The sequence below is a fragment of the Bidens hawaiensis genome, unplaced genomic scaffold (assembly GCF_021521415.1).
Source record: "Bidens hawaiensis isolate Kalapana, Puna unplaced genomic scaffold, B.hawaiensis_p1.1 tig00018403_1, whole genome shotgun sequence".
In the NCBI taxonomy this organism is placed as follows: domain Eukaryota; kingdom Viridiplantae; phylum Streptophyta; class Magnoliopsida; order Asterales; family Asteraceae; genus Bidens; species Bidens hawaiensis.
This window is the reverse complement of record NW_027492774.1, coordinates 266,360-281,860: the sequence shown is the minus strand read 5'-3', so window position 1 is coordinate 281,860 and position 15,501 is coordinate 266,360. Positions and strand designations below refer to the sequence as shown.

Here is a 15,501-nt window from a genome sequence, read left to right as displayed (position 1 = left end):
TAAGTATTTAGTTGCTCTATAAAAGCAAACACCCTTCACTCACTCCACCATAACACATTATCTGTTCTGTTCTGTGTTCTGGTCTGTTCTGTTCTGTTCTGTTCTGTTTTAAAGCAAGCATGAACACAGCAAGAAGTGCAAGAAATAATAAGGCTAGCAGCAGCGGCCTAAGAAACAGAAAGCTCACAGATGAGCAACTAAACGGCCTGGAGTTTTTCTTTTCAAACAACCAGAAACTAGACTGAACAGAAAAAATGATATTGCAGCTGAACTAAACTTAGATCCTCAGCAAGTGGCGGTCTGGTTTCAAAATAAGCGCGCTCGCTGCAAGAGCAAGAGCCAGGAGGTGGAAATTCAAATGCTCAAGGAAAAAAACTGCCGCCTCGAAAAAGAGGTATCCTTTTTTCTAATAGATGATTAAATATACATATTTTTCACATATTATTCTAAGAACACATGCTAATCATGGAACTTGTGCTAGCTGCAGCTTTCAGAGGTTAAAGAACAACTGGTTAAAGAACAACGGGCTAGTTTTTCAAATGAGCTTTTAGAGGTTAAAGAACAACTGGCTACTGTTTCAAATGAAAGAGACGCGCTGATAAGGGAGAAGATGGGGCGGATCCCGAGTCCATCGGAATATATGGGGTATGGGTTTGAAGGATACGAGCCCTGATGAATTAATCCAGATTTGTTTATGGGTCGATAGTTTAGTTTGAAGAGGCATAATTGTCTTTTATTAAGTTTGTTTTATTATAATAGAGTCTGTTTAGATAAAGATAGTTGGTAATTAGAGTTTGAGTCATAAGTTTAATTCAAGTTTAGGATACTTGGAGACAGGCTATAAATAGAGCAATTAAATTTATTCCGTTATTGTATCGCACTTTTAGTTTTAATAAAATCAGAAAAAGACGTCTTTGTATCGCACAAATTCTTCTGTGTTGTGTTCATTGTTTTATTATCAATTTGTTTAAAAAGTTTAAAGAAAACTGACTGAGGTCGAACGGAAAATTGAGTTAAAAGCGAAGACCCTAAGGAGTGATAGGGGTGGACAGTTTTTGAACAATTTGTTTACAGCCAGCCTATTGTGATCAAACAGGCATAAAACGAATGTTCTCGGCCCCTAACACACAGCAACAGAACGGTGTCATCAAAAGGCGAAACCCGGTCAATTTTAAACACTCATGCTAAAAGCAATGAACGTACCACAAGATTTGTGGGGTGAGGCTGTTAGGCATGCTGTGCTTATTGAATTCTAAATCGAGTCCCGACAAAACCATTGAAGGACAGGACACCATATGAGGTTTGGAAGGGTTACACACCAAACCTCAACCGTCTTCTGGTTACACCAAAACTGAAAATCCGATCAACACTCCACATTCCGATGTGTTTGGCGCTGTTAATATGCGATCGCTCAGTTCTTATTCTGGATCTTCGTCACATGTGGCTCAGGGATCTGCCAAAAATTCAATCGACCAGGCCAAATCGGGGCTGATAGGTGATAACTGGGCTATATTGAATTATCTTTGGCTCCAGAACAGGGGTGGGCCACGATGTGGAGCAGATTGTTATGGGCCAATACTCTCCAGATCCGGATCTTTTTTGTGGGAACGTCAACATATCGCTCGGTTTATGTCTTCACCGTTGTCATCGGAAGCGGTTTTTCTAGCAGTGAAGACATAACAGAGTGATATGTTGAACGTTACTTCCACTGCTGGAAAACCGATATCTTTGTACGTGGTACGTGTGAGAACAACTTTGTAAAGCGTTGTTGCCCTAACATACCGATATCTTTACCGATTTTAAGGGATTTCGATAAGAAGAATAAGCGGGAGTTAATCTTGGTAAAGATGTATTGTATATTGTATTACGTAATATCATATTACAAAGGATATAAGTAATAAACATAATTACACACAAGCCCTTCTATTATACTAATATGTATGTATGTATCTAAACTGTCTAATAGTCCCCCTCAAGCTAAGCCCGGGAAACTAGCTGTAGCTTGTCCCGTAGAAGCATGAATCGATCTGAGGGCAGTGGCTTGGTAAAGACATCAGCAATCTGGTCATGTGTGGAGATAAACTGAACAGACAGTCTTCTTTGAGCAACCTTTTCTCGCACAAAATGAAAATCAACTTCAACATGCTTGTGCGAGCGCGAAAGACTGGATTAGCTGATAAGTATGTGGCACCAAGATTATCACACCATAAGATGGGAGCAGACTTAACTGGTACTCCAAGTTCACGGAGAAGCGCTTCAAGCCAAGTTAGTTCAGCAACTGTATCGGCTAATGCTTTGTATTCAGATTCAGTTGATGACCTGGATACCGTACGTTGTTTCCGAGCAGCTGACCAAGAGACAAGATTAGATCCAAGATATATGGCAAAACCCACTGTGGATCGACGGTTATCCAGTCTGCATCTGAGTAGGCAGTGAGAGGTCGATAGTGAGCATCAGTATAAGCATGTAATGTGGAGCCAGAAGATCGTTGAAAAAGAAGACCATGATCTAAACTTCCCTGAAGATAACGGAGGATTCGTTTAACAGCTGACCAATGATTTTGTGTAGGCGAATGCATAAATTGACAAACTTTGTTAACTGCAAAGGCAATGTCCGGTCATGTCAGGGTGAGATATTGCAAAGCTCCGACAAGCTGACGATACTTCACCGGGTTGTCAAAGGGGGGACTGTCACCAAGAGCTAGATTAGCTGAGGTGGAGCACGGAGATGAAACAGGCTTCGATGTGGAGAGACCTGCTTTGTTTAAAATCTCCAAGATGTACTTTTTTGTGAAAGCAATAAATTAGGCCCGTTGGATGTAACTTCAATCCCCAAGAAACAAGACAGATTTCCCATATCTTGCAGAGCAAAGGTAGTACTCAGATGTTGAACAACTTTGTCAATGGCAGCCGGACTGTTGCCCGTCAAAATAATATCATCAACATACACGAGCATGTATAAAAGAGTACCTGCTTGGGAGTAAATAAAAAGTGAAGGATCAGTATTTGACCCTTAAAAGCCAAGATGCTGAAGAGCCCCAGATAAGCGTTGGAACCATGCTCGAGGTGCCTGTTTTAGACCATATAGAGATTTGTGCAACAAGCATAAATGGTCTGGCTTGGCAGGATCAATAAATCCGGGTGGTTGTCTTAAATAAACTGTCTCACGCAAATCACCATTTAAAATGCATTTTGAACATCTAATTTTCGAAGAGACCACCCGCGGGTAACGGCCAAGGAAAGAACCATGCGAATTGTGGTTGCCTTGACAACTGGACTGAAGGTTTCATGATAGTCATAGTCAATACCAGCCTGTTGATTGAAACCTTTGGCAATGAGACGAGCCTTGTACCTTGTAATGGCTCCATGTTGATCCCGTTTGATCTTATAAACCCACTTGCAATCAACTACGTTAACATTCGAAACTGGTGGAACCAAAGTCCATGTACCATTTTTCACAAGTGCGTTGTATTAAGCAGCCATGGCATCCCGCCATTGAGGGTATTTGTGTGCAACGGTGAAGGTGGTGGGTTCAGTTTGGGTAGGGTCAGAGGTGGCGGTAAAGGCAGATGGTTGGTAAGGTTTAGTTCTAGAGGGATTTGGTCTAAGGTTGGCAGGACGGCTGCGGTTGGGAGGAGCAGTGGTGGATGGTTGAGTGGGTTGGGTAGACTGTGTTTGTGTAGTTGTGGATTGTTTGGGACGTCGCTGATAGGTTTGAATGGAAGGTATGTGGGTTGTTTGAGGTGAAGGTGGGGTTGGATCAGGGATGTTTGTGATGACAGGTGGTGTCGGTGTTGGGGCTGGATCAGGGATGTTTGTGGTGACAAGTGGTGTCTGTGGTGAGGCCATAGGGGTTGAAATGGGATCTGGTGTGGTAGATGAGTTAGAAGAATTGGGAAAATTTGGAAGTATGGGAAATGAGGATACATAAGGATCAGGTTGTGGGGAAGGAGTTGTGATAGGTGGTGGTTGAGAGAATGGAAAAAGATGTTCATTGAAACAGACATGTCGTGCAATATAGAGGCGATGTGTGTGGGAATCGTAACCATGGTGAGAAGAACTATAACCTAGAAAGACACGGTGTAGAACGAAAATCCATTTTGTGTTTATTGTAAGGACGTGAGTGAGGATAGCATTGGCATCCAAACACACGTAAAAAGGAAAGGTCAGGTGCTCGTTTGAAAACGTGTTCAAACGGAGAGATTTTGGAAGCAACACGAGAGGGCATGCGATTTATGAGATACACAGCGGTGTCGAAAGCAAAGTGCCAAAAACGTTGAGGGACACCCGACTGAGCGAGAAGAGTAAGCCCGGTTTCAACAACATGTCTGTGACGTCGCTCAACAAAACCATTTTGTTCACTTGTTTGAGGACAAGATAAGCGATGTATTATACCAAGTGATGAAAAGTAGGGAGAAAGGGGTCGAAATTCACCACCCTAATCTGTTTGAATAGATTTTAATTTTGTGTTAAATTGTCGTTCAACCATAGCATGAAATTGTTTGAAAACTGTGCAAACATCAGATTTATGTTTTAACGGATAAAACCACATGCAGCGAGTGAAATGATCAACACAGAGTAAAAAGTAACTATCACCATTTGATGATTTAACAGGTGGAGGCCCCAAACATCACAAAAAATCAAATCCAAAACATTATTACTCTGAAAAGTTGATGATAACAAATGAAGTTTTGAGGATTTCCCCATGTGACAAGAAGTACAAGAGAAAACTTTTATTACTGACAGGAAGTGAGAAATTTAAAATCATAGACTTCAAAAGATCTGGATGTGGATGCCCAAGTCTTCGATGCCATGTATCAGTAGAAGCACGAACAACAGAAAAAGCAACTTTATTAAGAGAACGAAGCACTGGAAGATGAATGGAGTAGAGCTCGTTGTCACTTGGACCCGTGAGGAGGGTATTGCGTGTAAACTTCTCCTTCACAGCAAAAAAAGTTGATATCAAGACAAAACTTTTGAACAGAAAGAAGGTTTCTTTTAATTTGTGGAACATGAAGTATGTCAGATATGGAAAAAGTTTTTGTGGTGGAATGAATTTTGGTTGAACCAATGTGTAATATAGGTAAACCCTCACCGTTGCCAACATGAAGAGAATCCTCACCGTAATAGGGTGTAGAATTATCAAGGCTGTGAAGGTCTGATGCAACATGACTGTTGGAGCCAATGTCGGGGAGCCATGCAGTTGATGCTTGTGAGCGGAAATCAGCATAGTTGGCAGTTGGTTGCGGTGACCTCAATGTATTCAGATCACGATTAGGGCAAAGAGATGGTATATGTCCAATTCCACACCTGTTACAAGTACCATGAACCAGATTTTGATTAGTTGACCAATTAAATTGACCACGATTACCACCATTGTTGTTGTAATAGTGAGAGTTGCCACGTCTCCCACGACCTCTATTTGAATAACCGCGACCGCGACCACGGGAAGCATACATGGCCTGCGGCTGTGAAGATGGCGTCTGTGGGAGACCTAGTTGAGACATAAGCTGTTGAAGAGCAGCAACAGTGTCATTAGGTATGGAAGAGGTGGCCGTAGGTGGGGACGGTTTAATGGTGGTAGCCGTGAAAACCTGAGGAGAAACCGGATCAGGTTTCTTAACCATATAATCATGATCTGAGATAAGACCATTTAATTCAGAAAAGGCAGTAGGAAATTGACGTCCTAATACAGTGGACTTCAAGGTATTGTACTCATTACGAAGGCCAGTCAATACATGCATAACTAGATCCTTTTCTTTTACCGGTTCTCCGATGTTTGCCAAGGCATCAGCATACCCTTGTGCTCTTGTGAGATATGCTGTAACAGTTTCATCATCTGTCATCTGGATTCGGAGAAGAAGTTGTTTTAGCGTGTACTCTCGAGAGGATGTGTTAAGCACGCTCCAAAGCCAACCATAATTCACGAGAAGTGGTGCCCTGAACATGTTGAAAGACACCTTCAGAATTGTTGAAAGAAGCAACATACGTACATGGGCATCATTGGAGACCCACGTTTCATAATTTGGGTTCGGTTGGGTTGTGGGAGGGATTTCTTTGCTGGCAGCAGGAGTTGTAATGGTGGAATCTGGACACGGGATAGTTCCATCTACATAACCAAAAAGTTTAATGGTTACAAGAAAAGGTTGAATCATTGTTTTCCAATAACCATAGTTAGTGGAAGAGAGGGTGAAACCGAATTTGTGAGAGTTGTGATTGGTCTTTTCGACTGTAGTGAAGGAGGAAAGCAACGCCATTGATTTGTATTTGCTGGAGATCAGTTGATCGAAAAAGAGGAGAGGAGGGTGATGGTGGCGGCTGTTTTAGGGTTGCAGAGCAAGGCTCTGATACCAAGTTAATCTTGGTAAAGATTTATTGTATATTGTATTACGTAACATCAGATTACAAAGGATATAAGTAATAAACATAATTACACACAAGCCCTTCTATTATACTAATATGTATGTATGTATCTAAACTGTCTAATAGCGGGATATCAAGAAAGTACTGACAACCAACGAGAATTCCCAGTTTTGGACCACTCATGCTGACTGGGTTATGTCTTTTGGCACGTTTGCCTATGTTGGAACGTTCTTTCCTACAAAACTACGAGATTTTCTTTGGCGGTACAAGACTGCAAGTCCTGTTATTGAGTTAATTGTTGGATCCTATCATTTGTGGATGGTGCATGGGCAGGGTCGACCGCCTGAAAACGCTCTTGGGGAAGCCTCCGCTTGGTTATCAAGCCAGTTGCACGTTCCCAGTCTTGAGGACAAGACTGTTTTGAAGGGGGGAGTAATGATAGGAATCATGATCTAGTTCTAGTCTAAATATCATTTGTCTATTTTGGGAGGGGTTAAGTGCAATTTATATTTCTATTAATAGGTATTGATAGCTAATAGGGAGAGGAGAGTATGTTTATGTTGAATATGGCATTGCCATGGCTCCTGCTTATGCAGTGAGATAGGGCTAGGCCGGAACTTGTAACCTTTACGTTTTAGTTAATACAATCGTTCTTCCATCTTATCCCTATTATCCGATCTTCAATCTATCTATCACATATATCAAACCCTATCATACAATTGTTAAGAATTGGGTATATTGAACTGGACTTAACCCCTTACTCAACCCACCTAGTTTGCCACATATAATTTGTAAATTAACCACTAAGTCGGAAGAGTAAATTACCTGTAGTTTAGCCATCAATCCTTTCTTCTCTTCTTCAAGCTCCCTCCCTAATCTAGCTTTCACACAAACAAATTATCTTAATTAATGATATGTACAGTAGAGGAACAGTTTCAGCTATAATATATATTATTATTATTATTATTATCATTTTATATTTCTAAGAAAACAGTAGCAGCATCTGTATTGCATACCTGTGCCCTCAATTTCCTAATCTGAGACTCTTGAGCAGCTTGTTTCTTTGAAAGCACTTCACCTGACATGAATTTGAAAAAAAAAAAGAATTATCACCATCAGTTTGATCATAGAATCAAAGGGAGATACTTTGTTTAGTTACAAGTTTAAATTAACTTATTACCTTCTGCCATAATTTGAGTGATTATTTCATCTTATGTTTTTTCTTTCAGAAGAGCAGCAGCATCACCTTTTTTATTTTGCTCTCTACGTAAGGTATCCTTTTTCCTTTGTGAGAGCATAAACCTGCAGTGAAATTAAGAGTTATAATAATAGTTAAATAAAATAAGTATATTACAGCATTAATATTTAATATTATGTTTCCGATAACTGAAGTTATATGCACTTGACGATTGCATAAACTGATAAACCTGATGACGGTGTTTGAAATTGCTTATTAAGTGACTGTTTATCTACCTATATTGTGTTTATCTTAAAGCACTCAATACAATTTCTGGTTGCATCCGAGTCTCATCTTTGTTCATAGCCGTAAAACTTACGTTATTTGGTTCAATCGCCATGGCAATCGGTATGTTCTAATGTTTCTGTTACTGGATTTACTTCAAAATTCGTTGTAAAATTGTGCAAAATTACGTTCTTATGTGTCACATTTATTTTGTGTGCCTGTGTGTTTGATTGTTTGTGTTTATGTTAATGATGAACGAATATGAACAAAGGACATGGCAACGATGATTATCACCAAAAATATCCGATCGTCGGTTATAGCAGATGAGGTGTTTATTAGTATTATAATAATAAGTTTAGCCCATCAATTGGAGCAGGAAATATTTATGTCTCGGAGCTGAATTTGAATAACATATTTTGGTTAGATTCGAACCTATGGATAGTCTAACTCGATATATACTCGGTAAATAAGGGATTGTGTGTTAATTAGGATATATTGATTCCAATTGTTAATTCAATGTTGTAACTCAAACAGGTGGAAAGAAACCATCCACAACTTCTTAATTTTCTACATAAACGGGGTGCCAGAGTTGCAAACATGCATACAAAAGGTATTCAATTTTTCTTATCACAAAGTTGACTTCTTTGGCACGATCAATAATTTCTTTCTAACCTCACAATGTACAGTAGTGTTGACAGCTATCAAATGAGTTTGTCTTTTTATCTTAATGCTTAAAGGCGAGACGGTAATTTGGTGCATGACAATAGTAGTATTAATAATAAATAATAATAATAATAATAATAACCAAAATGCAATAATTAAATTTTCCTGAATAAGGTAAATGGATATATGTAAATTAAATTTTAACATGTGATTGGCAAATGATTAAAATCCAATTTTCCTAATAATAATACAGAAAAACAAAAACGTTTTATTGAACTCTACACTGTTATATACAATGTCAAATCCATTAATTAATATATGCAACTGCCATTTCATTCAAACAATGTAATGTCTAGCCTTCGGTATCTTCTTCAGTGAAACCAACTCAGATGTGGATTTGGAGGCTACCGTCATTAGAAATACCTGCTTTTGTTTTGGGGGCAATGAGTAAGCATCTGCAACCACTGGTATGTAATACGTGTAACATGTAATTTAATTGTCATCAGATAACGGATAATTGTTTCTAATATGGTGTGTAACTGTGTGCATAACAGTTTTATGGTGTCAACCATTTCAGTGACACAACATGTTATGCCCTAATGAAGATGATGACTCCCGATGGCTAATAACTGCATTTCATAACTGGTGGTGATGATGATGGTGACATGCAGTGGAGGTGGAGGTTGGTGGTGGTGGTGGAGGTGGCTAGAATTTATTTGATGAAGAAGATGATGATGAGGTTGCTATATGCAGTGGCGTAGCCACACTTTGAGGTGGGGGTCCTCCGTCCCCTATGAAAATTTTTTTTACTAGTATACATGTGCTGAAATCCCGACCGACCCCTGTATAATTTTGACCCCGACCCCTGTGTGATTTTGAGGACGACACAATGACCCTGTTAGAATTTCGAGAACAACCTTATGAAATTTGAGACCGACCCCAATAATATTTTTTTGACATATTTACAACTTTAATTATATATATGTATATAAATAATATACCAACTAAATTTGAGTTTAGTAGGAAATAATTAAAATACAAGTTTAAGCTCAAATGCTCAATTAATCTATGCTCAATTTTTAAGCACAAGTCTCAAACTCCCAACTTAATCTACATTTAAGTTAATTAAAAAAAGAAGTATGATGGCGGAAGTAATAGGTCATGTAAATTTAATGGATTAAGTGTTTTAATCTAAAAAAATGTTTCAGCTATACATTATTTTGTTCACTTACTTCATTTGCATTGGTGTATTATGAAGTTACCACTCATATCATTATTACTCATTGCAACCCTATGCGTTGAAATTTGCTTTTCGGCGATGGAGTACCTGAAGTCCAATTTGCGTAATCATATGGGTGATGAGAGTTTAAACGATGATTTTATTTATTTCATTAAAAGACAACCTACTTATAAATGTCAAACTAGATGATGTTTTGGTTAGATTTCAGAAAATGAAAGCCCGCATATAACAAAGCTAGATATATTGTTCAATAATTATGCATTTATAATAAAGTTTCTCGTATTTTTTTTGTTATATAATTCTTTGTTTGATTATCATTTTTTCTATATATATGATCGACGTAATTCGACCCAACCCGATGGTCGAACCGGACCAAAAAAAATTTTATATAGCGATGGTTAATTATGTACAGATAAAAAAAATTTCCGACCCCTGTGAGAAAATTTCCTGGATCCGCCACTGGCTATATGTGACCCACATATGACACATATGCATGTCGGCTCAATTAAATATAATCTCCACGTCAGTATGAACACTAACGTTGTTAGTGATAGGGTGACATAAACAATTAACATGAAAGTTGAGAGGGTATTAGGCAAAAGAAGAAAGTTGAAAATATTTAAATCCAATAACCCATTAATTAATGACGTAACATAACTGCCATACATCCTCAAAATATCGTTGTCTTGTTATTGTTTTTACTAGTTGTAGAAAGTCATTTATAAATAAATATCTTAAATCCAATATTTAACGATCACAATATTTAATTACATCTTGATTCATTAACAAACATATGAATTTTTGACATTCAACTCCTTAAATAATTAAAATAAATAAAGTTTTTCTTTTACAACTAAGTATGTTTTTTTCTAGGTGAAATGGGTTAAAATGATTTATGAAGACTTTGCTACCTTCATAGAGGATCAAGAACACTTATCTCACTTAATATTGGACCTAAAGATATTGAAAACCTTCTTATCTTTATAAAGAAGTCCCATAAACAATTGGAGATCTTTGTTTTTCTCAATTCACGATGAATCGAAAGTAAATTTGTTAGCATCTAAACATGGTATCATTTATAGAATAGAAGTCGCCAAATACCATGATGAATTCAACATAAAAACCATAGATGAGGTACTTGATCTTCATGTTCATCTTATAATGATCTTATATATTATTATCTTCTATAATTGTTTCAGTAAATATTACGGAAACTTGATAACATGTTAAATGAGTTAAGCTTCTAAAGTGGGATATACACTAGTAGCATGTTGTGATGCGCATAGAGAATGAGAAGGATGGAGTAACAATCAAACTCGTTTATTTATTTATTTTCGTTCCAACCCCCTGTCATCAAACCTAATTACGCGAATTGCTCATTTTAAGTCTACATTTGTTTTCTTTGTTTATGGACCAACCCCACAGCCTCACTATCATAATTTTTTAGCCCTATTGGATTGAATACAATCAGTCTTTTACCATATTACGGTATTGTGTCGGAAATTGATGCCTCAAAGCATCTGGAAATATGATAAGAATCTGATGAGATACAACTTCAACCACACGCATACAATACTTCTTTCAAAGATTGGTTATAGATGTTACATGACAATGATGGTGGAACGCTTTGCGCTACTCACACCTATTTGGAGTCAGCTTCCTCCTAATTGGTCTAACAGATAAATGGTTTGGGAAAACATTCACAAAAGTATCTACGCGAAAAGATTAAAATTTAATGAAATTACCAAACGAATGAGAATCACCGATAGATCACCAAGTCAAATACAAAAAAGAAAGTTTTAAATTTTCAAAAAGGAAAATTAAAATAGAAGTAGGTAATCTATCCCCGATAACCAATGGATACCATAACCCAGGAAAAGGATTACCCGTAAAACGATAAGCCGCATCTATTCACTATTAGTTATTAATTTATGTATATGTGTCAATGTGTAATCTTTTTAGGAAACATCAAGGTGGTGTATCAGTTCCTAATGTTGGATTCTCCGAAAAGAAATAGATTGAACCACGTTGTGATAAACAGTCAGGTTTTATTTTTTCCTTAACGTTCAAAGCAAACAAATAGAATCAGATTAATAATAGATAATCATAATAGCACTCTATCGGTAACATCCCAAGTAAGTTAGATGGTTGTTTATAAATAAATATAATTCTATGAGGTAACAAAACAAAAAGAAGTCTAGAAGGAAAGCCACAACTATAAAGATAGTGATTTGACCATTTTACATCGTCCTTGTATTTCCCAAGTATCTTGTAACATAGTACAACGTTCTTGGTCATTATCCTAAAACATAGAGTAGAATCAAACATCAATAACAAAGCAAATTGCTTAGAGATTCACTACATAATCCAATCCATATATTTCATATTGTCTGATTATGTTAAAATCTAACACGTTACGGTTACACCACGTGTGATGGAGATCATATCAATTAAAAAAGTATTTGTTTTTGTTTCTTATTATTTTGTAAAAACTGAATGCAATTGATATAAAAGATGTCCAAAACTACAATAATAACGACCAAGCTATAGAAGACAATATTGTCATATAAAACATGTCTTAAAGGAAATAAAGACAAATATTTATTCATAGATTATATCGCTAATTTATTTTCCTAGGTTATTATATAAGTCAATACAAGAGTAGTTTTTCACTTCCTCGACCTGATAAGATTTCTAGTCTATAATCAGCCACTCCCCCCAAACACTTCAATCCCATATGGGCTCCATAGCTTCATCTTCTCAAGTATCATCCCAAGAAGATGAAGATTCACCCCAATTATATCGCGTTTACGCCTCATTTTCAGCCAAAAATCCATCACCCGACGTGACTGAGTTGAACTGGATCGAATGCTACAACCCAACAACAAACAAATGGCATCGAGTCACCTCAATACCACTAGCCAATAATAAAGTCTTGAAAGGTTTTCAAATGGTCATTGTGGGTGACTTCATTTACATCATTGGTGGGATATGTTGTTGTAACAAGATACTCGAAAGTCATGAGTTTGATGATCATGTGATCAAAGATGACATACACGTCCATCAGTTTGTTCTACGTTGTAGTATCCGAGATGGCACTTGGTCTGAATGCGCACCACTTAAAGAACCACGATTTGACTTTGCATGTGCGGTTAGTGGTGGCAAGATTTATGTAGCCGGAGGAAAATGCACAACTGATGGTGTTAGAGGTTTGTCTTCGGCTGAAGTGTATGATCCAGCTCTCGACGAGTGGGAATTATTGCCAAACATGACAACATCAAGGTACTATTGGGGTAGAGGGAACGAGTGAAAGCTGAAAGGGGTGGGAGGGTTGATGTGGGATCGATGTAACACCAACGTCCCGAGTGTGTGTGTGTGTGTGTGGTGGGGTGGTGGGGGTGGGGGGATCTTGAAGACCATCCCCGCAAACAACGGCTATTTTGACTTTTAATATAGCCGTAAAATGGACATTTCCTTAAATTTAACCTTTTATTATGGATACCCATCCGTATATATATGCAAACTTATATTTTTGAAATTTTTATACAAAATACTTTACCTCCACCTTTAGATAGAAATATATTAGTTAGGGTGTAATGATTTAGTTGTTTTATTGTAATTATCTCAAAATAATATATTGATATGTTTTTTTATCTAATAGGCACAACAGCGTCGGTGTGAGTTGGCAAAACATGTTCTACGTAGTCGGTGGCTTTGTTGACCACGGGCCCACTGTCACCCAGGGACCGTTTACGATGGCAAGAAGCTCAGCTGAAGTGTACGACACCCTAACAAACACATGGCAGTTTTTGCCACGAATGTGGGAACTAGATGTCCCACCGAACCAAATAGTAGTGGTCGGAGGGAAGCTTTTCAGCTCTGGCGACTGCTACAAACGGTGGAAAGGGTTCATCGAAAAATATGATCGAGATCTCAATATGTGGAATGTCGTTGATGGGTCATCACTTTCGTCCCCGACTTCCATGCTTGATGTGACATCACCAGAGCGGCCATTGATGGAACAACTATACCTTACGATTGCACCAATCGGGACGTGCTTGTACTTTTTCGCAGGATATCGAATGATAGGTGAAACATCCACGTACAAGTCGGAAGTTCATGTGTTCGACATTGCGGGATACGGGGATTGGACAAGTTTCGAGCCGAATATTGAAGATGGTGAAAAGGTGCTTTCTTGTCATTGTGTCGTTCACAAAAGGCGTGACAAATGAGGCGTCATCGTGTAATACTATTGTGTGTTGAAAATATCTATGTAATAATAGGAATAAGTAAATGTATCACACACTACAATAAAAGACATGCTAAGTGATTATAATAATTTGTGATAATATGATAATAAATAAATGACATTTTTAAATGTCTTTGGGTTCATTCAAGGTTTATGTATATATCTTTTTTTTAAACGACTTTTCTTTTATTTAGACTAAAGTACTTTTTAATTTTGAATAGCTCGGATGTCTTACTCTTACTCTGGTCAGACTATTTTGTTTTAATCGGGCCCACGTTGGCTTCAGAGTTTGGTTTGGGCGTTCCCTCAGGAAACCATAATGTCGTCTAACACTTGGCAGCCGCTGTGCCACCACAATAGTAGAACTCTCTGGCTTAACACACAGTGGGACGAAAACCCGGATGGGCTCTAGGTTCGAACTTACAACCTTTGCACAAGGTCTTGCTCAAATTTTTCATTGCCAATATCCACTCAAAAGTGACACAAATGAGATTCGAACTTGGGTCTCCATATGGGAACTCAAGTCTCCTACCATTAGGCCACAAGTGAAGGATATATATCTTAGTTATTTCTATCATTATTATTAACAAAAATAATATTTTAATAATTTAAATCATAGCTCAATTGTTTCTGAATAATATATTCTTGACATTTTGTTTCGTCGGTAAAAACAATCTCGTCTACATATATAATAGTCGTCATAGATTTACATTTAATTTCCACTCCATTTCGTTCAAATGGATGGTTATGAGCGAGAAGGAAACATACGTTACTTGTGGGCGAAAACAAGTGAATATTAAGCGTAAATCTATGATAATTGTGTTTGATCATCTTCTTGATTAAGTATATAAATTGTAACTTTGTTTATTAGTTTATTTGTAATTTTTTATCCGTGTACTCCATACTTGACGATGTTTTCCTTTTTCTTTGGTAGATAAAACTTACTACTAGCAATAACTAAACATTAGTACGTATCCGTGATGGTTATTTAATTTATATACGGTAAAGCACGTGATACGACTATTTATACACAAACATGTACGCTACCTTAGAGCACTTTATTATGATGCTAGTGTTTTTCATTGTCATGGTCAAAAAGAATTGCTTGAATAAGCACGTGATATAACTCTTTCTATACGCGGCCTTGTTATACTTTATTATGACGTGAATTTCATACACACGTGATGATAGTCACGGATATAGAAGAAACTCTTAAAGCTATTCTAAAATTTTTTGAACGTAGAGGTATCTAAATATTTGCTCATGGTATCCTATACATAAAAACGAAGATAAAAAATTATACTAATTTTGCATTTGACTGAGAAAGTTGAGGAGTAGCTCAAGCACCCCGAGACCTTCATAGATCCGTCGTTGCACTTAGGCAACACACAAAAAACTTCATATTTAATACTATAATGTTATCTTAGTATTGCATATATATAGTATAGTACAGTTTTTGTTTTTGTATAAACGAAAACCACGTTTAACTTGAAATATTGTGTAAACCGCTTTAAAAACAATTTTT

General features: G+C 37.4%; 1 protein-coding gene and 1 long non-coding RNA gene across 2 annotated transcripts; one reads left to right on the top strand and one right to left on the bottom strand.

The window, feature by feature from the left end:
• Positions 1 to 6,492: 6,492 nt before the first annotated feature.
• LOC143555868 (uncharacterized) lies at positions 6,493 to 7,670 on the bottom strand. Its single transcript, XR_013139272.1, has 3 exons — positions 7,543 to 7,670; positions 7,379 to 7,440; positions 6,493 to 7,239 (listed from the first exon to the last, which is right to left on the bottom strand). It is a non-coding gene; the product is annotated as an uncharacterized LOC143555868 (long non-coding RNA).
• Positions 7,671 to 12,336: 4,666 nt separating this feature from the next.
• Positions 12,337 to 14,041, top strand: LOC143555867 (F-box/kelch-repeat protein SKIP20-like). The gene is made up of 2 exons (XM_077045341.1): positions 12,337 to 13,009; positions 13,389 to 14,041. The coding sequence occupies exons 1-2, from the start codon at positions 12,465 to 12,467 to the stop codon at positions 13,957 to 13,959; spliced, it is 1,116 nt and encodes a 371-aa protein (XP_076901456.1). The 5' UTR covers positions 12,337 to 12,464; the 3' UTR covers positions 13,960 to 14,041.
• Positions 14,042 to 15,501: the final 1,460 nt, after the last annotated feature.